The sequence below is a fragment of the Melanostigma gelatinosum genome (genome assembly GCF_949748355.1).
Source record: "Melanostigma gelatinosum genome assembly, chromosome: 10".
Lineage (NCBI taxonomy): Eukaryota > Metazoa > Chordata > Actinopteri > Perciformes > Zoarcidae > Melanostigma > Melanostigma gelatinosum.
In genome coordinates this window covers 17,607,060-17,632,336 of record NC_136643.1, presented here as the reverse complement: position 1 = coordinate 17,632,336, position 25,277 = coordinate 17,607,060, and the positions used below count along the sequence as shown (strand labels likewise).

The following is a 25,277-nucleotide window of genomic DNA, read 5'->3' as shown; positions in this document are numbered from 1 at the left end:
TCGGTATTAACAGTACAAAATTGCTATTAAAGCCCCCTAAAACTCTAAGTCACTTACATCTTTCGATCACTTACATCTTTACATCACAAAAAAAGTCAGAGCACTTTTTCTGATACCTTCTATAGTTCCTTGATTGAGGGAAAAATCTTTTCTTCTTTTTTTAACAGAAACTACCAGGAGTGAATGATTAAACATTTCCTTCTCCGCTCAAGAATTCGGTCTAATGAGGCCTTTAAAAGCCTTGTTTACGTTTCCCTCCCTGCTCTGTGCGGATGTACCCATGCTGTCGCACATCGGCTCATAAGGCACGCTGTCCTGTTCCCAGCGGGGAAGCTCTATCTCTGGATGAATAAAAAAGGCATCCTAAATAGTCTTTCAGTCTGCGAGCGCTGTCCAGAGCACACTGCCTCACAAACACTTCTGCACACGCACACAGTCACCTCCGATAGAAAGCTCACACCTAATTGTTTCTACATGGAGCCATGGACCGACGATGCTTTTTCTCCATTTAACTGTCATTTTCCTTTCTCCTGTTTTCCATTTAGCTGTCAACGCTCTCACCCACTGACACTGCAAAAGCCTCTAATTAAAACCTGCCTCGCCGTTGTTTCACACCAGCCACATATTTGCTGCTTAATGCTTAACGAGATTATTCATTCCTGGTGGTAAAATGGCGAGCGATGTCGCCAAAGCGGTTTGCTCTTGCTAAAAGCCACATTTGACGACAGACAAATGAAGTCCGCATCCGTCCCGAAACAGTCCGATGAAAGACTCAATATCACACGCAAGATAATTGATGTTCAAACTGAAAGATGATCTGGCATTCATCACGGCCATATGTGAAGGTAAAATAGGAAATGAAAACGTCCGTGGTCATAAATCACACTGGAGGCATGCGATTATGCACCTATTATATGATCATATTACAAATCCTGTAACATGCACTGTCCAAGCAACACTAATGTGTCTGCCTCTTTTATGTGTGGCGGTCCAACGTTTCCGTGCTGAGTGCAGTATAATGTGATCGTCTGACAATCAGCTGCATTTACAGCTACATGTGCATGTATGTGAGCTCTCACCTCATCAGCACTGTAAAGACTTAAAGCTCAACACTGACGAATACTTCTTATTCCTTTACATCTTACGGCAACAAGCACTGATAAAAGGTTTCATTTATACCCAGTCTAGACGTGAAACAGCACTATCTTATATGGGTCAGATTGAGTGGTTTTGGTCAAATAGCCTGGTGGTCTTTATACACCAACCACAGACTCGTCTAATCTGAATTAACCCAATTTCTAGCTTTGACCCTTAAGCTCTTAAGCGCTCTTAAGCACAACTGAAATCTCAGAGAGAAAGCAACAAGTCAGCAATATTCAGAAGACCCATACTGTCCCTCTGCTCCTCTTTTCAAACTCCGGCGGCACTCCCACTGTGTCCCACTCGGGTTGTTGGATTAAGACAGAGCTCGGGCCATTTCTTTTGTGATGCTCCTATAAGCACTTCTCTTCGGCCCATCCAATTGTTGTGGAGCATAGATAACAGGATTTGTATGCGAGAAGTGTCTATGCATTGCTATTGTCCTTCAGCCACAAAGATGTGTTGCTTTTTGTCCTCCGGGAGGACAAACACACCCTGAAGCGATTCCTTAGCTCACATGTTACCATAGGCTGTATGTAAAGGTGCATAACATTTGGTATGTGGGAATCATTCGGAAAATAACAATTCCAACAGTAAACTATTAGTAACCTGGGTTTCAATAGTGCTTCAGGAACTCTGGGGGAGCCGGCGGTCGAAGCAGGAACCTTCTGATTACTTGATGACCGCTCTTCTGTCTGAGCCATGCCACCCCATACAGATGGTCCATTAACTATGTTTTAAATAATTTACCCTCAGGACTGAAATAGAGATTGAATGTTCATTCTTGACCTTGGAAACAGTCGTTGGCAAAGCAATATCAGCTGCTGAGACTCCACAATGTATTCAACTTTGGTAAAAGCTCTGCTGGTGATGAAGGCACCAACCCATGGCACAACCCTTAACCGTGTTCACCTGAAGAATTGTACAGTAGAAGACTTTTGCAGTCTTTGCTTGCCAGTGAGTCGAGTATCATTATAATTGTCATACTTACAATAAACATAGTGTGAAACAATTATTAGGCCGAAACAGAAAGAAAGAGAGATGCAGCAAACTATTTTGATGAAACATATCACATCATATTTGTATTTAAGGGTGAATGAGAATCTTCAGAGACAGAAAATTGCTTATTTCTCTTTAAAGGAGCAGTGTGTAAGATTTAGTGGCATCTGGTGGTAAAGCTGCAGATCGCCTCCAACTGAATACCCCTATGCTCACGCCTCCTTTTCCAAGCACGTCAGAGAACTACGGTGGCCTCCAGGTGACATAAAGACGGTAAAAGCCCTCTCTAGAGAACAGTGTTTGGTTTGTCCGTTCTGGGCTACTGCAGAAGCGGTGCAACGTGGCGGACTTCCAAGGACCCGCTCTGTATCTAGATAGAAACTACTCATTCTAAGGTATCACAAACACAAAGATTGTTAGTTTCAGGTGATTATACAGAGTTCTGAATATTATATTATATTTCTGCCAATAAATCCCCCGTAATCCTTCACACTGCTCCTTCAAATTGCAGAGATACCCTTGAGACAAAACAAATAGGCTAAAATAGGCTCATCTAAAAGAATACATCGACTGTACTGATATTTACAAAGTAGTAAAAATTGTTCCCGGTGACAGCTTCCTTCATTCTCATTAAATCCTTTCATTCCTCCAGGCATTCATCAAGGATCCCCGCCCCATCATCTCACTAAGACAACAGCCATTGTATCTTCTCTTCTTCATTGTTCCCCAACCACACATTTTTCACACCGATACTGCAGAATGAACAAAGCTGCCGCTCCACGGTGCCGCTAACCATCTCGTCTCAGCGTGTATAGCGCTCAGGTGCCTGCTTCTGTTTCCCCTTCCAGCCCTCAGCGGGTGAGAACTCATCAGAATTCAGCAGGCTCACCTGGCTGCCTGTTTCTCGTCACACATTAGTTTTTCTCTGTGGCACCGAGGCAGGGAGGCACATGGAGGTCTAACGGAAGCCACGGCCTTCCCGCTGACGCTCACTCGGCTGCTTCATAGAAAGATGTAGATGGAGAGACTCCACGTCGTTGCTTCATCCATCTCGTGTGGTACAAAGTTCATTGGTACGCAGGGAAATTTCAAGTCGATTAATATTTTGTAACAGGGAATGATTCAGTGTCGCATGATGGAGATAATTACAAGTGACTCAACAGATTTTCAATGACCCAGGTGAAGCAAGACAATCATGTTTGAGATCTACCAGCATGACAAAATGTTTTACTCTGATTCCGACAGTATTTTATCATTGTTAACTGCATGTGTCAAAATAATCGTTTGTAGACGCTGATTTTCACGACACGTCAGCTCAAAGATATGCAGATAATGTCATAAAGAAACGAAGAAAACAAACTATTCTCTAACTTATTTTATCTTGAAGTGTCAAAATTACATTTGCATACTGCTGCTGCTGCAGATATGAAATTATGTCCAGTCCTCAGGTGTAATCACAACAAATATATTTCCAGTCAGTGCTAAAATGCCACGGGGGGGGGCAGCTGACACAAAACAAATGTTCTCCTGTCACGCCTACTAAGCCTGTGAAATGAGTATTTTAATTTTTAAAGTGTTCCATGTGCCTATCACTGCATCAAAATGCATTTCTATGTAACTGAAAATGGTTTGCTCCAACACAGCAGCTGCCGCCCCTCAGTATGGCTGATATAAATCAAATCCTTCTCGCTCGGTGAAAAATCCAGAAACTATGAATATGCAAACATTGTTCGTTTCAAAGTTGAATTGCTGCACACAAGAGTCCACAAAAGCCCATTCTCAGTGTAAGTGCGCCGGAGGTTTCCACATCAAGCAAGCGTGTTTTAAGCATCATATTGGATCGTGATCGGTTTCCAAACTAGCTGTGATATTAAAAAACAACAACATGCTTGTACGTAACTCACATTTTTTTTTTTGAGAAATGTTTTTTATTGGCTTTTCCACAATACACAAACAAGACAAAACAAGGCACAACAAAAGGCACTTGCCGAAATTTCAAATAAAGTTTCTCAGCAGAAACAAACATTTTAAATAACAGTAGAGGGTGACAGATATGTACATGCACAGGTAGATACATATTATACCCCACAAATAGAATGCTCCCACATAACTCACATTCAAGGTGTGAAAACAACCTTCGTATGTCAAACTGCACATAAATCATTCTGTACAATTAAGGTCAAATATCCAAGTGAAGAAACAATAAGCAAAATACATATTTGAGTGGAAGGGGACTTTAAAAATAGTTACCACACACGCACACATATACCAACAACCAACCTTCCAACAGCCCTCAAAAAGAAACACCTAAAACATATAAATGTGATGAACAGGAAACATTATGTGCATTCCTGTTCAGAGGTAATTCCTGCTAACCATGCACAATGCAGCAAACATCATTCAACGAGCTGCAATTACAGCATTTAGTTCAATTCACTGGTGCTAAAACCACTTCCCTTGCCACTGAGCCACAAGCGTCAGACTGAATAAATAAATAAACAAACAAGCAGAGAGATGATTCACGAGGACTTGCAGTCATGTGGCACGCTGCTCTGTCCTGTCCTGCGCACATCAAACGCTCGCCTGCTCCTCCACATTGCTACTTCACTAACTGAGGACTCCTCTGGGTCCCCCGTCACAAAGCACGAGGTCAGCACTGTCACTGACAGGCACGCAGCGAGCACGCAGGGACACAGCTGACACGCAATCACACACACACACACACACACACACACACACACACACACTAATGTACAGCTGACCGGTGTGTGCCTACACACACACACACACTGATGTATTTTCTGTGTCGCTCTCACACACCTCCGTGCTAAGAGCTACTGACCGCTGAATACCAGCTCATACTGCGTCGGTGCAGTGTGGGTCCGCTGTTAGCTGCTCCTCATGGCTGCTTCTGTTGCTTTAAGTTGAGTTGTGCGGCTTGCTCCTTAGGTCTCATCCTTTAATCTGCCGACCATGAGGTATTATACTGTAGCCGGGAGGGGTGGGAATCACCAGAGATCCCGCGATACGATATTATCACGATACTTAGGTCACGGTGCGATATTATCACGATACATAGGTCACGATGCGATATTATCACGATACTTAGGTCACGATGCTATATTATCACGATACTTAGGTCACGGTGCGATATTATCACGATACTTAGGTCACGATGCAATATTATCACGATACTTAGGTCACGGTGCGATATTATCACGATACTTAGGTCACGATGCGATATTATCACGATACTTAGGTCACGATGCGATATTATCACGATACTTAGGTCACGATGCGATATTATCACGGTACTTAGGTCACGATGCGATATTATCACGATACTTAGGTCACGATGCGATATTATCACGGTACTTAGGTCACGATGCGATATTATCACGATACTTAGGTCACGATGCGATATTATCACGATACTTATGTCACGATGCGATATTATCACGATACTTAGGTCACGGTGCGATATTATCACGGTACTTAGGTCACGATGCGATATTATCACGATACTTATGTCACGATGCGATATTATCACGATACTTAGGTCACGGTGCGATATTATCACGATACTTAGGTCACGATGCAATATTATCACGATACTTAGGTCACGGTGCGATATTATCACGATACTTAGGTCACGATGCGATATTATCACGATACTTAGGTCACGATGCGATATTATCACGATACTTAGGTCACGATGCGATATTATCACGGTACTTAGGTCACGATGCGATATTATCACGATACTTAGGTCACGATGCGATATTATCACGGTACTTAGGTCACGATGCGATATTATCACGATACTTAGGTCACGATGCGATATTATCACGATACTTATGTCACGATGCGATATTATCACGATACTTAGGTCACGGTGCGATATTATCACGATACTTGGGTCACGATGCGATATTATCACGATACTTAGGTCACGGTGCGATATTATCACGATACTTAGGTCACGATGCGATATTATCACGATACTTAGGCCACGATGCGATATTATCACGATACTTAGGCCACGATGCGATATTATCACGATACTTAGGTCACGATGCGATATTATCACGATACTTAGGTCACGGTGCGATATTATCACGATACTTAGGTCACGATGCGATATTATCACGATACTTAGGTCACGATGCGATATTATCACGATACTTAGGTCACGATGCGATATTATCACGATACTTAGGTCACGATGCGATATTATCACGATACTTAGGTCACGATGCGATATTATCACGATACTTAGGTCACGATGCGATATTATCACGATACTTAGGTCACGATGCGATATTATCACGATACTTAGGTCACGATGCAATATTATCACGATACTTAGGTCACGATACGATATTATCACGATATGATATTATCACGATACTTAGGTCACGATGCGATATTATCACGATACTTAGGTCACGGTGCAATATTATCACGATACTTAGGTCACGATACGATATTATCACGATATGATATTATCACGATACTTAGGTCACGATGCGATATTATCACGATACTTAGGTCACGATGCGATATTATCACGATACTTAGGTCACGATGCTATATTACTCACGATACTGCGATATTATCACAATACTGCGATATTATCACGATACTGCGATATTATCACGATATTGCGATATTATCACGATACTGCGATATTATCACGGTACTGCGATATTATCACGATACTGCGATATTCTGAGTATTGCAATAACATAGGCCTATATTGCAATTTATTACTTTTTTCAATTCCAAATGATGTCCCCAAAGGAAAACTGTGTCAACATGTTTTATCGAATAAGATAAAGTTTTCAGTCTGTTCATCTCACTTCAATCATTTTTATTGCAGCAGAATAGGATTGTCAAGCAAGACAGACTGACCAACAATGTCATAAATGTTGCATGCACCTGACAAACTGAACAGTTTGTATTACTACATAGTCCAACTTAACTAAATACAAACGTGTGGACTCAGTATATGAACTATAACTTATATAAGTAGGATATAAGAATTATATAACTCAGTATAACTTGCGATGCGTGGACGTCGAGGGCAGAGAGCCAGTTATGCGCTGCACTCTCCCCATGACCCGGCTACTGTTGGCAGATTTAACCCCGTTGTGATGCCAGATGTCTCTGTCTTTGTTTTGACCAACTTCCCACCAATCACACTGACCCGGGACCTTTGCTGACCTCACCAGAAAACAACTCAGCACCATCTAGTGGAATGAAAAAGTAATTGATTTGATTTTTCTAAAAAATAAAAATATATATTTTCATAGTTTATATAATAAAAGATCAATACTTTGCATCCGTGTATCGATACAATATCGCCACGCAAAATATCGCGATACTATGCTGTATCGATTTTTTCCCCCACCCCTAGTAGCCGGGAGGGTGAGCCCGTCTGCCATAGGTGCAGGTCCCGGCAGGGTTAACCAGGATCAATAGCTCATGCACACCACTCAACATTACGAAAGCCCTCAAACTGTTTCCCTGCCTGCTTTCCTCCCTGTCTCCGGCAAGTCTCCAGTCTGTCTCTCGGCGTCCCTCTCTCTGCCCGTCTCACTACTCCCTCCAGCTCCCTCTGGAGAGCGAGCTTTAATGAACGCACTACCTCTGCTCTTTTCTCCTCCCCCTGCCTGCGGGGAGCTTCTCACAGAGTGAGGGAAAGCGTGTGAAGCAGCTAGCGGGAGGTGACTGAAGATTCATCCTCTGAGGATCAGAAACAGTGACAAACCTGGTCAATAAGCAGCATTTTTTCAAAACAGCCCTGCCAGTCACTGCTGCTGTCACCGAGGAGTCCTCGCTCTCCAAACAGCGGCAGAACAGAGCTTTCGGAAACAGCGAAACACAGACCGTGTTTCTCAAACACAGGGTCGAGGACCGGTGCCAGGCCGGGTGGCACCGGCTGACACAGGCATGTAATGGAGCATGAGTTTAATTATAGCTGTGTGTTCGCTTTTGATAATTTAAGTTCTAAAAGATCTAAAATAATACCACTGTTAAAAATACCATTTTCTTTACTTTATTTATTTTATTGGATCATATAGCCAATACTCTTATGGAGTGTGTTACAGTTGTTTTAGCCTTTTTATGTTTGTAATTATGTATTTAGAAATGTATTTAAATCTCAAACAGGCTCATTTTCTGAGATTTGACAAGCCAAATAATGAATGATTTATACAGGAAAATAACCGACAAATTGGTAATGAAAAGTTGAGGTGCAGTCCTGAAATATTTATTCGAATTCTTCAGCACTCCTAATAAATATAGAGACCTGGTGGTTATTAATAATTAATCTGAAAAACAAAATAAATCAACCATACATCAACAGTTATCTATGTATTTATCAGTTTACAATCGCAAGTAAAGGAAAACAGAACCTGCGATAGATGAGACCAGATAAAGAGATTCAATAAATTGCAGTGTAGCAGTGATTTTACACAAGTGAAGTGTAGTAAAGTAAATAAAGTGCCGTTTAACCCGATAAATCATCAAGAGATTAACAAAGCGGTGGGATTATCTATATAGGTCGCACTTGTTGGGAGGACAGCACAAACTGGTTTAAGGTTAAAATTGCATCAAGAACAGCTGCATTAGAGCGACTGGATTATATTTACTGACTGCAGAGGGTGGAAAAACAACACGCCACTGTTTTCCTCACTGTAAAAGAGCCGTTTTTATTGATTATGGGTGACCAGCTCTACTACGAGTGGAGTCAAATGGATAAGGGCCTCCGATACATTAATTACACACGTAGTGCTCCTCCCAAAACCTTGAATCATCTTATGTCACGTGACTCACAAGTGGCTGAAGTGGCATTAACCCTGTCTGACTTTAATCCTGCAGCTAAAATGGCTACAAATCCTGACCTACTCTCTGAAATGAAGCAGTGGGCTTTATAGGAAGTTGATGCTGAGGATGGTTCAGACAAAGAGCTGTGTGTGTGTGTGTGTGTGTGTGTTTTGATGACAAGTTTGGAGGACGCCTGTATGCTGTGTGGGAATGTAATATAGACTCATTAAATTATCGGAGAAACTCACAGGGTTTCAAGCCCTGATCAATATGCGATAAATACTTGAGTAAAGATCCTGAGTTGACGTCGATATCTTAAGTTAGGAAACCTGAGCTCCACTGCAGAGAAGAGCTGGTGGAAATGCCTGTTGTGTGTTGTGTGGGCAGCATTTAAAGTGAGACGGAGAAGGCGAGGGAGAATTATTGGCGATTGTAGAGAAAGCCTGAGGGGAAGGTTTGTTGTTGGTGCCTCTTGTATATGTGTGACTATAAGGCACTCAGTAAATGCCTGGCGAGCCGGAGCCATTCTTTAACTCACAAAAGCTGCAGCATCCGTGACGGGTTACGTTTGTTTATTGTCTGTCTTCTAGGTTTTGATTTTTAGACAAAATACAACAACATGAATGCAACGATACACAAGCACAGTAAGGTCAAAAACAAAGCACATGTCAGGGTACCACCTGGGGCTCAACATCAAAGGATTAATAACAATTCGAGACGGTCTATGTTTTGCTTGAAAGGATATTTAAGGGTGCAGTCCACTAATTCAACAACTATTTCCAGCTTGCGACTCTCCTTCGCACAGAAACACCAAAACAAATCTGCAAGCATTTACGGGCTGGTTCCCCTCTTTAACAAACACCGTGTCTAACTTAAAGGGGCTATTAGGAGTGAGGGCTGACCTGAAAACCTGGCCGCTCATTCCATAAGACAGCCACAGCACAACTGCTCTGAAAAGCAATAGGCAGTGTTATGAAAAGCTGCGTTTTATCTGGTGGCATTTCTGTTATTTGGACAGACATTTTGTGATCAAATCCGAGCCCGTGTGCGTGTGGACCTGGGTTGTGAAACATGTGCCTTGAGCGTAGGGGATGCGCCAGCTTTGATGATGTGCGGTGATGGGGAGGAAGCAGCAATACTGTAAATGCTCTTCAAATGCCTGAGGTGGCTGGGCATCCATTAAAGGGTGCAACAACTAAACTTGAAACGGGGAGAACAAACACAAGTCCTGTTAACTGTTAATATTCTTTAAGTGTAGCATATTTAATGCATCATCTTCAGCGTCTCCACGTCCACACCACTGTCTCTTTGACATCAAACATTCTATGTCTCTGTAATTTATTCTCCCGCAACGTCAAGCGTCCGGAAACCGGCATGCCTGGAGTCACTTCTCACACCACTTAAAACAAAACCATCTGAGCAACCATCTCCGAAATGAACTGATGCCTCCCACTCAGGGGAATGGCAGGAACACAGAGGCACTGTACAAACACACACATTATGCATTACACATCATGGCATGGACACACACGCACACACACACACACACACGTCTACTGTTGTCAAAGAATGCCTCTTGTGGTAATACGACTCTCCTAAGAATAAACTGCCTGTCTCGGTTACTCTATCTGATAGGGTGGCTCACATTCAGTTTACAGTACACAACGTAGAGTTGTAGGCTACGCTATTTACACGCGGTCATGCTAGCACACAGCCGGCTTCATTCTGCACTGCCACGATGTGCCAGGGGAGCTGTGACATTGTGGCGCTGGAAGGAGGCGGTGAGAGACGGCGCACGCACTCTAGGTGGTTCACAAGACACGGTACGCTGACACCAAACATGCGCATGCAGGGAAAAGGAGGAGGAGGAGGAGGATGGAGGGAAGACGAGCGCCAAATGCTGCAGTGTAAAGAGTGTGACTCTCCCTGGAGCGAGGAGGCAAACTACAGCTGCATCTTGTGGAATTCAGCATCAACTGACAAAGGAAATCACCTGAATATGCACATAATGAGCATGTTGAGGTTCAGTAAACATGGGGGGGGGGGGGGCATCTTACAAGACCCTCCAAGACCACTTTTGCAACCCTCCAACAAGAACTCATGCATTGCTGCATCGGCATCAAATATTTAAAATCCTGGTGAGCAGAAGATCAGTGCTGTTGCCGTTGTTGTTTTTTAATCAGGTTCGTGCTCTGCTATATAGGGGCACTCCTCAATTTTAATTGGATTTGTGTCAGCGTGTGCTTCATTTAACCTGACAGGGACGGCAATTCATCAGTCAGCGTCATGACGTTTGCATGCATGTGTTGGCAGTTCACTGTGCACCCGTTAATAACCGTAACAATCCCTTGCTCACATTAAGTAAATAACACCACTGGGTGTCCCCACTTACTAAAAGTAAAACGTGCAACCAGAAACCCAGTTTAGGAGCATGAAGCTCAACAGGAGTCAGACAACCCGGTATTACAAGATGCAGTTGCTGGCCCCCTCAGTTGCTACCATGTTGTGCAGCAGGACACAACTGCCCTGCCACAAGAAGCCCGGGTCGCTCGAACAGAGCTGGACCAGCTGCAGAAGAGCTATTAAGCTCATCATGGTCCCCAAAGCGAAAACCTCTAAAGTTTTAGAGAGTAACACCCTGAGTGCACAACTCCAGGCTTCTCAGAGAAGCACTAAGACCTGGCATGAAGAACCTCAGGGGGGTCAGGTAAGTATTGCTGTCGCAATCCCCAACCCCATGATAGACCTCCTCCCTGACATAGTCAGACAAGTCCTGCCCCAAAGGCTTGATGAGGCTCGACTGAGTGGACAAGCCGCTACAGTCACCTTGAAGACCACTGCTAGGAGCTTAGCAGTGACTAGTGGTGTAGTTCTTCATCACACCACCAAGGACAGCGACCGAGCACCCCAGTCTGCTCGCGTGCTTAATCCAGGTGTCTCACCCCCACCACGTGTTCTGACAGAAGGAGGCGGGACCACTCCCAGGCCCCGAGTGGCATTAGTGGTTCCAAACCCACATCCACAGGTGAACAAAACATCCCGTGTAGTCCATGCATGCACCTGAAACGGAGCCCCTCCCCCACACGTCGAGAGGTTAGTCGTCCTCACCGTTATGTCGTCTTAAACGACTGTGCTAATTCAGACCACTCTGATGATCCAGGCCCTCTCTGCGCGCAGGGTCTGCCTATCCATCAGCTTGAGTCTCTTGCGAACGACATAGAACGCGTTGATCCAGAAAATCATGAGTCATGGCATCAGAAGACATTTCACTCTAAAAAGAGAATTAGGTTCAAACGAAATCTTAAGTCCCAAACCCACTCCGGAAGAGCAAGTTTAGACCCAGAGATCAAGAGTCTTAGACACCAACGTGTGACGGAGGCGGTAAAGCGCTTTACCACACTCCAGACACTGGTGGATGACCCGAAGCCACTAAACCTTGCCAGCCGTGGGTCAGTTCCAGACGGACAAGTCGCCGTCACCCAGGAACATAGACAACCGATGCCAATGCCCCTGCCAGAGCCTGCTCCTGACTTTAGTCCACCCAGTCCGCCTGCATGCTTACAACCGCCAACATTTTCCACCCAAAACCATGTCCCAAACCAGAAGTCTTCACTTTGTTCGCTGAAAAACGCTGAGAACAAAGACGCACGACACTCTGACCTCTCCCTTGCAGTCAACCAGCCTGCAACGGAACAGGGGACACCCTGGGTACCCCAGAACAATTGGCCCCCAATTTTACAACCTTGCGCTGTGAATAATAGAGCAGATTTGACCACCCAGCAAGCACGAGATCCAGCCCTTCCAACCATTCGACAGCCGAAGTTGAAACCCACGCGAAAAGGGTCCCGACAACTACCGCTGTTCGAATCGGAAGCGCTGCGAGCTCCCCATTATGTACAACCAAACTGTAAAATGAAAAAGGGTTTATTGGTACACACCTCTAGGGGACAGGAACCGGTCCGTTGGGCCATCCCAGCAGACCCAGGGGGGTGATAGGTAAATCCAAATCTAGAGTTAGGTAGACCATGACACAACCATCACACTAACCTACCTAACCACCTTTCCGTTTTGTTTTGTTTGTTTTCATTTCTCTGCTTTCATTTCGTTTTTGTTTTTCACATACTATGCTACAGTGCAGACGTTATCACAAGATCATGATGTAGCAATTGAGTGTATTAGAAATAATGCCTTGCTTACCTATGATTTGTGTATATGTTTAATGTAGTTTAGTTAGTCATCTGCCCAGATGCCGCTTTAGTGTCTGCCCAGACATCTTAAGCCTCTGAACTATGAACACTGACTGTTAAACCACCCCTTTCTTCCCAAAACTACATGGACTGTATGACACCACATGGAAGCCCACGTCAGTCCTTGGTTTGCCCTAAAGACCGTGGCCAGCACCTCACTCTTCAGGCCAAAGGGGGGATGTTGGGATCTGACCATATGGCTTCGACATGTGCTGTGGAACAAAGAGAGAGTCAGGCCTTCCCTTTTGCAAGCAAAGGTTTCATCCTGATTGTAGTTTGATGAGCACGAAGCGAACCCTTATATTCCTGCAGAAGTGAAGAAGCAAGACTCCTTCAGAAAGAGAGAGAGAACTTCCACTCTCCACCAAGCGCCTCGTTTGCTCCGGTGATAAGGACGCGAAAATCCCTTATCCAGACGACAGCGATTCTCTCCCACCGAGAGAATACCTCCCACGGCCCGCAGCCGCGCTGCCTGAGCCCATCGAAGCTCAGAAGAACCCCCCTCAATCACCACGATTGCATCGTACCGTAAGGCGAAATAGATTCTGGGCAGAGTTAGAGAGAGTTTAATTTGTGTTTATTTTATCTTGTTTATGTGCTTAAAGTACTGTTCATTTTTATAACGTGGTGTATGTTTAATAATCGCCGACACTAACGGTCGCTGAGATCGTTGGGGTTGTGGAGAAGTTGGTGTATTTCATGCTACCGTGATTTGTGTTGAGACAGCCGCCTCGTGAGGTCGAAGTTGCTTCTCATCAGTTCAGGAGGTCAAAACCGCCGGCTGAGACAAAGAGTCGCGGTTCTTGCTCCCCTGGCTGAGAGAGCAATCTTCCGTACTCCCGCGCGGCGTGGAGGATCTTAATCTTTTGTTTTATTTCATCTTGTTTTGTTCCTTTCCCTTCTCTTTTACTAATCCACACACATAGCTTTGAGCTAATGTAGCTACGTGCTAAACGGCTACCGGCACTAGACGCCGGATCTCCTGTTGGCTATCCGCCATTTTGAGTCTCGCGCATGAGCGACGTCACCACGTCCCAACTACATCACACGTCGCTGAGCTGTTCCCTCGCTCCTCCCCCTATGCACACACACACACACACACACACTACATACACACACACACACACACTCCCCCCCAGAGCAGCTGTCTGTGATTACTTTGTGCATGTACTGTGATAATAGCTGTATATGTGGTCTGTGCTCGAACTTAAACCTTCACTTTCACTCTGAATGTGTAATAGTACTCAGACTATTGATATTGTGAGTGAACACTAATTATGAGACTTAGTTTATCGTTTGGTTATTGGTCCCTGTCCACAGGGTGGTGCCCCGTTATTAATAATCATTAATAATTGTTACTGACATTGATAAATCTATTGATGTCAAGAATTTAGTTTCTTAGATGCTGATTAGCCAAACACGCTCCTTTACGTTCCCAACACATGACAGAGGTGCTGCATTGCTGGCTGTGCAACCAGTGTGTGTAGGCTACAGCTCATTCCTGAACACAAACGCTCAATCAACCTCACGTGCATTTTGTCAGTTTCAGTTTCGTGATGTTTTACTCGTAAAAACAGCGCATTTAAAATGGATACATCTTTAAAAAAAAGACCTCAGAATTGCCATCTCACTCCTCGTGTAGGCTAAAGTAGAGCTACCGCAGCAGCTATACTGCAGCCGTGGAAAACCCTGAGTATATGTTTCGTGAGATGCACGCAGATTGAACACGATAAAACATTCTGCGGCTCCAAGGAAATATTAGCCGAGGGTCAGGAAGACAACAACTATTTACAAACAGTTTCTTCCTTATTCCGCCCGTGTGTGTGCAGCGGCTGTACGAGAACACTCTGCTACAACCTGACGTTTGGTGTGATGCAATCAAAGGGACTCCCATGGGGTCTTGCCTTCTTTCTTTTTTTTACCCTGCAACCCGGTTCTTCCCTTTCTGCCTTTCCATCGTTCTCTCACTATCGCTCTCGTTCACATACATGCTCTGTCTTTCTCTCACACTACGACTGACTGGGTATTGGCATCGACTGGGTCACTTGGCAGGGAGGCAGATGGCGCTGTACTCTCTAGCACCTGCCTGGCCCATATTACCCGACCCATCTCTGGCTCAGCAAATCATAGCCACGATCAAGCACAGCTGTGTAAAACAACAGGCTCTGTGGCATATCACAATTTGCCAAATGCTAAAAACTACTTCTGCTGAAACTAAACTGCCGCAGCCCAGTTCTTAAAAAAACATGCGGGTCGCAGGTGGTGGATGTTCAAAAACGTGGACAAATAGATTTAAAATAATGACAAGAGCGCAATTTAAAAAGAGATTTACATGTTTCCACTTGACAAGAATAATCTAAATCGTAATAGGAATAGCTCAACAGTTATGCTACACTAATTCCCTTTCTTGCCGTGAGTTAGATGAAAAGATAATACCACTCTCATGTCTGCATGCTAAATACCGGTACACATGAGAGTGGTATGCTCGGTTAACTCATCCGAGCAGGAAGACCAGAAACAGGGAGAAAGAGATAGCATGTCTGTATGCTAAGCTAACCTCTTCATCGACCCAATGGGAGACAACTTCAGCATCATCCAGACGAGAGCTCGCCAAAAACGATTATTTTTAAGACAGATAAGAAAAGTAATGTGTCAAAGGTTGCAATGTTACAGTTCTACAGAGCAGTAATAGAATGCGTGCTCACTTTCTCATGTATGGTATGGCCATTATACAGCCCAGGAGAAAAAACCTGATGGCTTCAAAAGTTATCTGAACTATACCACCTCCGAATCCAGCAGCAAGGTTTGTAAATGTTAAAGGACTCCTCACACCTCACCATTCCAGTGTTTCCCAAATACATTTTTAAAAAAACACAAAAAACATGGCAACCCAATTCACATTAAGACTGAATTGTGCGTAAATCATCGTTACTGACCATTTTTACTTCAGACAAATAAATGTGTTCAGTCTGCAAATACATTTTAAGTTTTCTTCTATTTTAGCGTAATAATAAAATGTTCTAACAAATGCAAAAAAAGAGCACAACACATAATACATTCACATAAACACATATGCTATATACGCTATATGACCAACAGGCCTGTGATTTAATGCAGCGAACCTGACACCTAAAATAAAAATGTCTCCCTCTAAAACTAAAACAAAGCTTCACCACAGTTTCAAGACAGAGTGGAGTTTAATGGGACTGGACAATGCTGGGATATCCCTTTAATAAGTTATATCTATATCCAGCAGGTGGCTGGATATCTATTAGGATACAAACTCATTGAGGGAAACTAAATCAGTTGATAAGAAGGTAAGACTCGATGTGACAATATACACACTGTCACTCTCAAATAAATCCTCCTGTTTATGAACAGACCCATCACAGTCTGTTAAGCGAGGCCAAAAGCCCAAACAAGGGGGGAGGGGGGGGGGGAATACTGCCCTCTGTCAGCAGTGCTCATTTCTCCCCCACGCAGAAGCAAACACACTCTCTCACTCACACACACACACACACACACACACACACACACACAGGAAAGCATGCGTGTGGGTCATGCGCACGTCTTTGACTCGGAAGTCTTTTGCATGTCTTCCTCTTCCGTCAGAGACAGCGTGAAATAGAGGAAACACAATGGACAGACTGTGCTCCAGGTTGTGTTGGAGGCTCAGCTGCGTGTGGACCATACTGTAGAAGACTTGTTCTGTTGGGGGGGGGGGGGGGTTTCCCAACTTCCGTTGGATACATATGGAAAAGGATGGAAATGGTGGCTCCAAGTGGGTTTATGAATAAGAAGGGTCACAAAAGGGCTGCTGCGGCGGTGACATAGACGGACAGCCCACTCAGCAGTTTCCCCTGCAGCACTTGTGAGAAGACAATGAGCACATGATGGTTTCTATGAAGCAATAGCTGTATACACACCATATTTTTAAGGCACCTTACCAGGCTATAGCGTGAGCCACCAACACACAGCTGAACATGCCGTTATAACCGGTAGGCATGTTTCCACCCTCTTGGGAAACGGGTGAAAATGATAGGGTCCCAAAACTGACGGCACTTCGTAACAAATTGAAGGCGTAATCACGGGATTCAGACAGCGACATCAAAAGACCGTATAATGAATCTTAGGGCGCTGCATGCAGTATACACTCAACTTTTGCATGGTGTTCTGTACACTGGAGGTCATTGGGTTCATTTCTAAAACCTTCATCGTTAGAGCTCTCCTCCTATAACCAAGCAAAACACTCAAAAACTGGTTCCCATGGCAACGTGGAGAACCTAACCTGGATCAGTCGGGCAACTGAATACAGTGCTACCTGTAAACACACAGGGACACACATATTCACGAGAACAATGCGGCAGTTTTGCTCCAAAGTCAAGGTGCTGTAAATGTCAGACGTCTGTATCTCTTTCTGCCGTATCTATTTTGACATTTGCCGCTGCACAGAGAGCCGACACAATAAATCAAATAAAAAAAATCCCACCTCTACATGGGAGGAATGGTGTATACAAAACAATCCATGCGTATTGTTTTATATTATTATTACACCCTTATACAGATGTTCCTGGAACCAGGGGCAGGTTTAAAAAGAGATCCGGACTGAGGCATTGTTTTAAAGAAAGAGGACACATTTGTAAAGAGAGTAAAAATGTCAGGCGTGCAAACTCCAGTGGAATAAGAAAGGTGACAGCTCTGTGAATAAGACTTTGCTTTGCAACAAATCCCTTTAAGCATGTTGCCGTTGGGCCAAACAAAGCTAAAGCAGTTGAGGAGGAACTACACATTAAGTTATCTCACTGTACACGTCATCACGTAGATTGTTGTTGGCATATGTTAATACAGGTGATTATTTCACACAAATTCATACTGTGTAAAAATGTCAGGTTACTTTGTTTGAGAACAACTATGAAGTCAAGCAGGGTCCCGGGTGAAGCTTCAGGCCAACAGCATTCCCTTCCTGAGGCTCTAAGTCAGTGTAACAGAGCCTCTTCACGGGCCTCCATCTATACCACTCAACCTGCTTATACGATTGGCTGCATGTAAGCATTGCGGCCCGTGGCTCACTCTGATTGGCTGCTGGGAGTTTTCGCCATATTCATTTCACCTGCTCGAGACCCATCAGAGCTATAATGTTCCAGCGGGGTTATGTGGTGTTGATATGGGACAAGGACGGGGTCTGGCTGTGTGAGAAATGCCACCTGCTGTGCGCCTCAGCTGCCCATCCTTCCATGGAAACCACACCCTCGAGTGCACACAGGGAACACCGAGAGGTGAGTCACACTAAAGTTCACATCCGGCATTTAGCATTCAGGTTGGATATTACTGTTTTTTCTGTTTCTTCAGTGTTGAACACACACACACACACACACACAGAGTGAGCAACAGAGGGATATAGAAAAGGAAGGAGAGACAGAACAGCTGTTACATCTTCAAATGACTTCCCCAAATGAGAACTTGGGTACAAACTGCGACACTCATAATCATCATTTGTAATTCATTAAATATTCACATGAAGCCCATTTAAGATTTCAGCAATTCATCAAACCCTGCTTAGCTCAAACAGCATCCTCAAACATCTGCTCAAACCAAATGTCGACTGGGACGGTTATCACAGACAGACAGGTATGTACGAAGGCATCAGAGTCAGCACTGAAAACAAGTGCAGAATTGGAAACTTTATATTTTATTTTCTAGCCGACTTCAACAAGCCAATGAGAACGAAGGAAAATGGTCTCAGTGGTTCAATTCAAGTAGGCTTCATGCCTCTCATCTTTAATCATTGGGCATTTATTGTAGCTCTTGGGGCTCTTCTTTACTCTCCTAATTCAATACTGAGAGGTAATGCGTAATGGTCAGGTCACAAATACAAAAACAGGCAGAGGAAGCCTCCCCTCCATCTCGTGATTTAGGTATTAACAGAAAAATACGAAACTTGGGACGGTCAGTTGGAGAAATCCTCCTCATCTCAGCCACACCTTCCACAGCTCCTCGCCGCTGCTCCTGAGAGTCCCCTCGCTGATTGCTTTACTCCTGGTTGTAATGAGTGTAATTCTGCAGTGAGGTATTACTCATGCAACAGGTTGGAGGGGAATATGAATGACAGCTGAGAACAATTAAAAAAATTGTCCCTACAGTTGCTGCTGTGATGCACATGCAAGCGTCATGTTCAAAGACGGAGCTAAAACAGCGATCCACAGCTATCCCTGAGCTAATACAGCAGAGAAATATACTCCACTTTCATGAATAAAGTCAATAATTGCTATACAAATCTAGTGGAAGGGCTCAAATTAAAATGCAGTAGCTTGAACAAACTCAAAATAAAAGGTTTCAGGCAATACCTGACAAGTAGATCATTATTTTTTCCACACTTCATGAGCATTATTTAAGACACTAAGGGCTCAGTCAAAGATAATTTCTTCTGCAATAGGACGTCTGCTTCACTCTTATGGAGACAGACAAACCGTAAGTCAGAGACACCGGCATGCTCTTTGAGGCATAAAATCCTGGTGAAGAGACAACTCGTGGATGTGCTCCCCTCACTCCGCGAAACGGATTGCTTTGCGCGATCCCCTCCTCGCAGGCAGGTGAAGGGGAGGCGTGAGGAGTTAGGAGGGGGATGCAGCGGATGTGGCTTTAGAGGGGAGCAGTGCAGTGCCTCCTGCCATCGCTCCGGACAAAACCAGAGTCTGAATTGGAGAGCTTCCCCTACACCCAGGATCAACTGGGGAGTATTAATGGATTCAGAGTGGATCAACTGATGGCTATCATATTTCGCTGTTTTGACCCAGTGTGGACTGACGACCCGGCTCACACATGTGCATGTGCCCCACTGTGGTGCATTGCAGATGTTTACACCCATGTCTTGGTTTGTCTCCTTTTGCGAGAAAAAGGGGTCTGGCGATCAATTTATCTTCCTCAAACAACATTAAGCAGCAATCTTGGATTTATATGAACACAAATAATTCAACCTGCATTTATTGGATGCAGCAGAATGGAGAGTAACACACGCGTTGGCACTCAATCTGAAATTCAGCACCTGTATATTTGAACACATTTTCAGTGCCGGTAAAGTCAAAGATGTAAAAGAGATAATCAGAAGGAGAAAGCTCTGGTTTTGTTACAATCACGGGCAAAACAAGCAAGTAAACAAACTTGTATACTTTTCAGGAAGACAGCTTTAAATGTGCTAACCCCACAACAACAAGGCCGTCTTCACATGCTTGACGGTACTCATTGATCAGGCTCACAGAGAGGGATCACGTTGGTCGCTTTGTCCATACCTTCAGCACCTTGTCTATTTGATTGTCAAACAACACCGCATATTGTTTATGTAGCACCAGTATCAATAAACACCAAGCCACACTCTGTTTCCTGGTGTTGCAGAGACTCAGCCACATGCTTTGTAGGAAGGAAACTGAACAAGGGTGAGAAAAATTATAATGTAAAAGATTGTAATGTAAAGATTTTTAGGTTTGAGCAAACAAATTGAATTATCTTATCAAACTATGAGTGATTCTTCCAATCAAACATAGATGATATAAATTAAAGAACCTACAATCTACACCTATTATATACATAATCTGAATTCTACATGAAGCTACTTATTTTGGTTATTTCACCATCAAATTATTTAACAGTTCTTATTTCAGACAGAAATTAAATAACATGTATACAAAAAATGAACTCACTGATAATAAACGAAAAATAATTGATTCATTTTGAATAACAGCTGTCTCAGCAATGAAATACATTGCATTTGACATATAGCCTACATTATTACAACAAATCAAATCAATTACGATCGAAACAATCATTTTTGTAAAAATAACCCTGATTATTTAAAGATATCTATTTGAAATACTACTGAAAAAGTACAACCAATTATTCTGCTTCCATGACCAGAAGTTTGAACGAATAAAATCAAAAAGATAGTTTACTTCTGCTTAAATTACTTATATCAAAATAATATGAAAGCTGACACTTTCAAACCAATTTGGAATATCAAAATATAAATTGTATCTAAGTGAAATAACATATAAAATATATATAGGACATCAAAACTTCAACAATTCAAAGTTGCATTTAAAAAAGGCCCAATATTTTAATAAACCCATTCAAAAACTAAACGCTATGACAAATTAAGTATAAGAACCAACAATCAAAGAATCAAAAGTTTTACCTTTAAAAATATACATAATTTAATGGTTAATCCCCTTATGCCGAATAGCAAACATTACACAACACAGATATAAATAAACTGTAATCACAGCAAACAGCAGCTGCAACTACAACAGTCTCACAAAACCATAACCAGCAGGCCTGAAGATGAACTCACAGGCTGCTTCCTATGACAAAACAAAAACTGGTGATTGGTTCACTCCTCAAGCCCTGTATATAGTAACCATTCATCATTTTAAAATCAAATCATAACAACACTTGTAATTATTTTATGATCTAAATCAAAGAAATACAGCTACAAAGTATTCTAAACCTGTATTATTAAATATAAAAGTTATTTCTCAAAATACCTGAGACAACCAATGGATTCAAATGATATCTCTGAGATTGAAAATTTGCATCAGTCAGCTCTATAAATTACGAATAATGAGAAAATATTGTATTTACTGCAGGAGCAAAAAAAAAAAAAGTGCTTATTAATCTTTACATTTTAAATCAATGTAACTATTTCTGCAATAATAGACAAAGGCTCCAATAATGCCTAACAATGACTAGAACACTGTAGGGGGGCTTTCACATTAAATTAAATTATCACCGTGGAAAGCATAATCACAACATGGAGTTTCACTGCCACGTGATTTCGCCCACTTTCCACGGATTCAAAATGAACACCTGTACGTGTTTTACGCTGCACTCATGTCGACCACACGGATATGGCGAAGACAAAAAGGGGCCTGTTCCGATCACGCACACGCCGTCAGCGGCTCCACGCGGTGTCGACTGGACACATGCAGGCGCATGTATGGACATTTGCTCTATCCCATTCCGCCTATAGCGCAGCGTGCAGGGGCCATCGTGGCAGCCATTATGAGGCTCTCCAACATTGCCATGGCCTACGTGCACACTCACGGTGGGGAGTGGCGCAAGCGTCTATACCGTGTTGCGCCTCGCAGCTTACGAAACGAGAATACAGCACCCCAGCTCGATCAGTGAACGTTTCAAACATACAGATGTTTCTTTAGCACAGCAAAAACAAGGCGAAAGCAGGAAAGGAAGAAGGGGGAGGACCGGTGCTGCTAGCTCATAAAGTATGGGTCACGTGTTCCTCCACGAGGGGCTTGAATATGTACCTGACTGTCACGCAATGTAGTCTTTCCTTAAAGCCAAAGGCATTGTTTTGAAAAAGGGTGGAGCTATACGTGTTGAGTGTGTAGGGCTGCAAAATCCGCCACAAACGTCAGGCGTTTACTACGCATTACGCCCAGGGGGGAGGGGAGGGGGGCATTATTATTTCCATGCAATTAAAAGCTTGTGGATTTATTTTGTTTGTACACTGCGTGGGCAAGCTGATACAACAGCACACAATATGACAGTGGTGGCGTGGAGTTCAGTGTTAACCTACAGATTTGCTCACAAAGCTTCAACTCGCCCTTTCCTTGCACACACACACACACACACACACACACACACACAAGCTGTGTTTCTCGCATACATACACACGCGTGCATATAGTAACCATAGAGGAGCCTCAGCTGAGCTGATTGGTATGCAACTCATCATGCATTGCAGTGTTGCAGTCAATAATGAAACTGAACTTTATCGCTTACATACAGGGAAACCAAATTATGCAGCTGCCATGACAGTCTGATTACAGTACATATGAGAGATTCAATTAGCATGTGATTATTACATGTATGCACTGTGTGTGTGTGTGCACGTGCATGCGTGTTACAGTGGGATAGGCCTTTCTGCAGATCACGCCTTATGGCAGCAGCCACCGTGTGTTCTGCGGATGTTGGGACTGAATTGTTTCTTTTGTCGCCGTCTTTATTTTGTTCAATCACCGTGTAAATTACATTTACATCGCCAGGGAATAAAACAGCAGCCTAAGTTTAAAAAAACCACACATAGAATCCGAGAAGAGAGGGGAAATCTGAGCGCTATATTTCACAGCGGAAGGCGACAGGTCACACGGTCTGCCATGGGGCACAGTATAGGCGTATGACACAACGTGTGAATGCGCGTGTGTGTATGTGTGTGTGTGTGTGTGTGAGAGAGAGAGTGAGCGATCGTAGGCCTACCTTAGTTTTTTGGGAACAGAGTAGTCTACCTCTATCACCTTTCCGTGTAATTCAACTTTACCTGTGGGGACGAAAATGACAATGTAACATTAGCTGTGTGCCAGGAAAGCAACAATGCAAACTGGTAGACCTACACAACAACACTTTGAATCACTTCACCAAGTAGGTGCGCCCCCATTCAAACAGCTAAAAAAAGAAAAGTACTCTGTGCGCACGGTGGCTGATAAACGGGGTATGTTTGTGTTGAAACAACCACCGTGGGACATTTCGAGCGTCACAATTGAGGGGAATCGGCGCCAAAATGAAGCATGATAAGCTTATATAGTGGGTGGGGGGGGGATAGAATGGGCAGCCATGCTTTCCACTCCCACAACCCTCACAGTGCAATGAGGGGTATTTGTTTAGGCTCTCAGTAAAAAAAAAAAAAAAAAAAAATGCAACATCAAAGAAGAGATGGTTTGAAAGGAGAATGATTTGTAGCCTACTCTTTCTATTCTAGGTACGTGCTTCTTAATTCTCTTGACCCAGCCGGGGGTGAATTTGAAGCGCTCTTCGGCGAAAGCTTGAACACGGGTTTTCGGTATTATGAGTGGCCTGGCGCAGCACGGAATTAGCGTCTCACCTCGTCCCCCCTCAGCTACCTGTTTATTAGCTCTTTCCTCCGGACCCCCATGACCCACCTCCAAGACACCTCGTAAAAACATAGCCAGACATCAGGGGAACATGGATCTGATAAGTTTTCCGCGGTCGCTTCGCTCTGCTCTCTTCAATAAAATCAAGATAAAAAATAAGTGAAAAATAATTATGCCTACCCGAACCATCAGACCATCCCATACATTCCAGCGGGTGATTGCAAAGTAGCGCACCAGACCATCGGAATCTCCAAAATATAGATTATTGTGCGCGTTTATAGCGTTACGACGGCTCGTGTTTTCTTCAGGCAAACTGGCAGTAAAGCCCCAAGTGTGTCCTGTGATCGATAAATGATCCATTTTTTTTTTGAAGCGTGCATGGCTGAGCGTTCATCTACTCTGATGGCACACGGATGTGATCGCAAACACTGTCCCGAGCAACAACAAGAACATATTAACACAATATATGATTACTATTTCGCATTTTGGACACCCTGAGCCATGGTGTTTTTTAACCTGATCTTACTGTGGATTTTTTTTCCCCCCCTGTCACCAGCAGCATCACTTATCAAATCTACACTTACCAGAAAGCGTCTCTATCGCCTTTATGGCCGAGTTCTGGTCGGGGAAGTCCACAAAAGCATAGCCGGATTTCAGTAGGACCTGGTCGGCCACTGACAGGTTCCTCTCCCCAAAGAGCTCCTTCAAGTCCTCGACAGTAACCGAAGGACTTAAATTACCAAAATGTAGTTTGTTCATGATCTGAGAGGAAAAATCTCGAAGGGGTATCAGATCTTGAGAGTGAGAGGGTGGCGATATTTAAGAGTAGAAAAATAAAAATAGAAAATAGAAAATAGAAAATCTGATGGGATTAAAAAACAACAACGCAGCAATTACCCCCCAGGAGATTACTAAACTATAGGCGACCCCCCAGCACCAACTCTGGCCCCGGTCTAACTCTTTTAACAGGGACTGGGGGAAAAAAAAAGTGTCGTTACGACGCTACTCTGGAGCCAACAAGCACCGCCTCTAAATAAAACCTCCCTCAACAAATCACAAGAAAAAATGTTTGGAGGTGCATGTGGGATCGCTCCCGGTTCTCCAGCGTAGAAAGGAGCCTACATTGGGGTATGGAAGTGGCACGATGATCACTGGGTACATTC

At 43.6% G+C, this 25,277-nt stretch overlaps 1 protein-coding gene across 2 annotated transcripts in view; it reads right to left on the bottom strand.

Annotated features, from left to right (window-relative positions):
* igf2bp2a (insulin-like growth factor 2 mRNA binding protein 2a) overlaps positions 1 to 25,059 on the bottom strand; it is a 43,756-nt gene extending 18,697 nt beyond the window's left edge. For both annotated transcript variants that reach the window (XM_079276388.1, XM_079276389.1), the window contains exons 1-2: positions 24,699 to 25,059; positions 23,483 to 23,543 (exon numbers count right to left, since the gene is read on the bottom strand). In XM_079276388.1, coding sequence (XP_079132514.1) covers positions 23,483 to 23,543; positions 24,699 to 24,873 — 236 coding nt within the window. In that variant the 5' untranslated portion in view covers positions 24,874 to 25,059. The remainder of the gene's footprint in view (positions 1 to 23,482; positions 23,544 to 24,698) is intronic.
* Between the last annotated feature and the right edge of the window lie 218 nt (positions 25,060 to 25,277).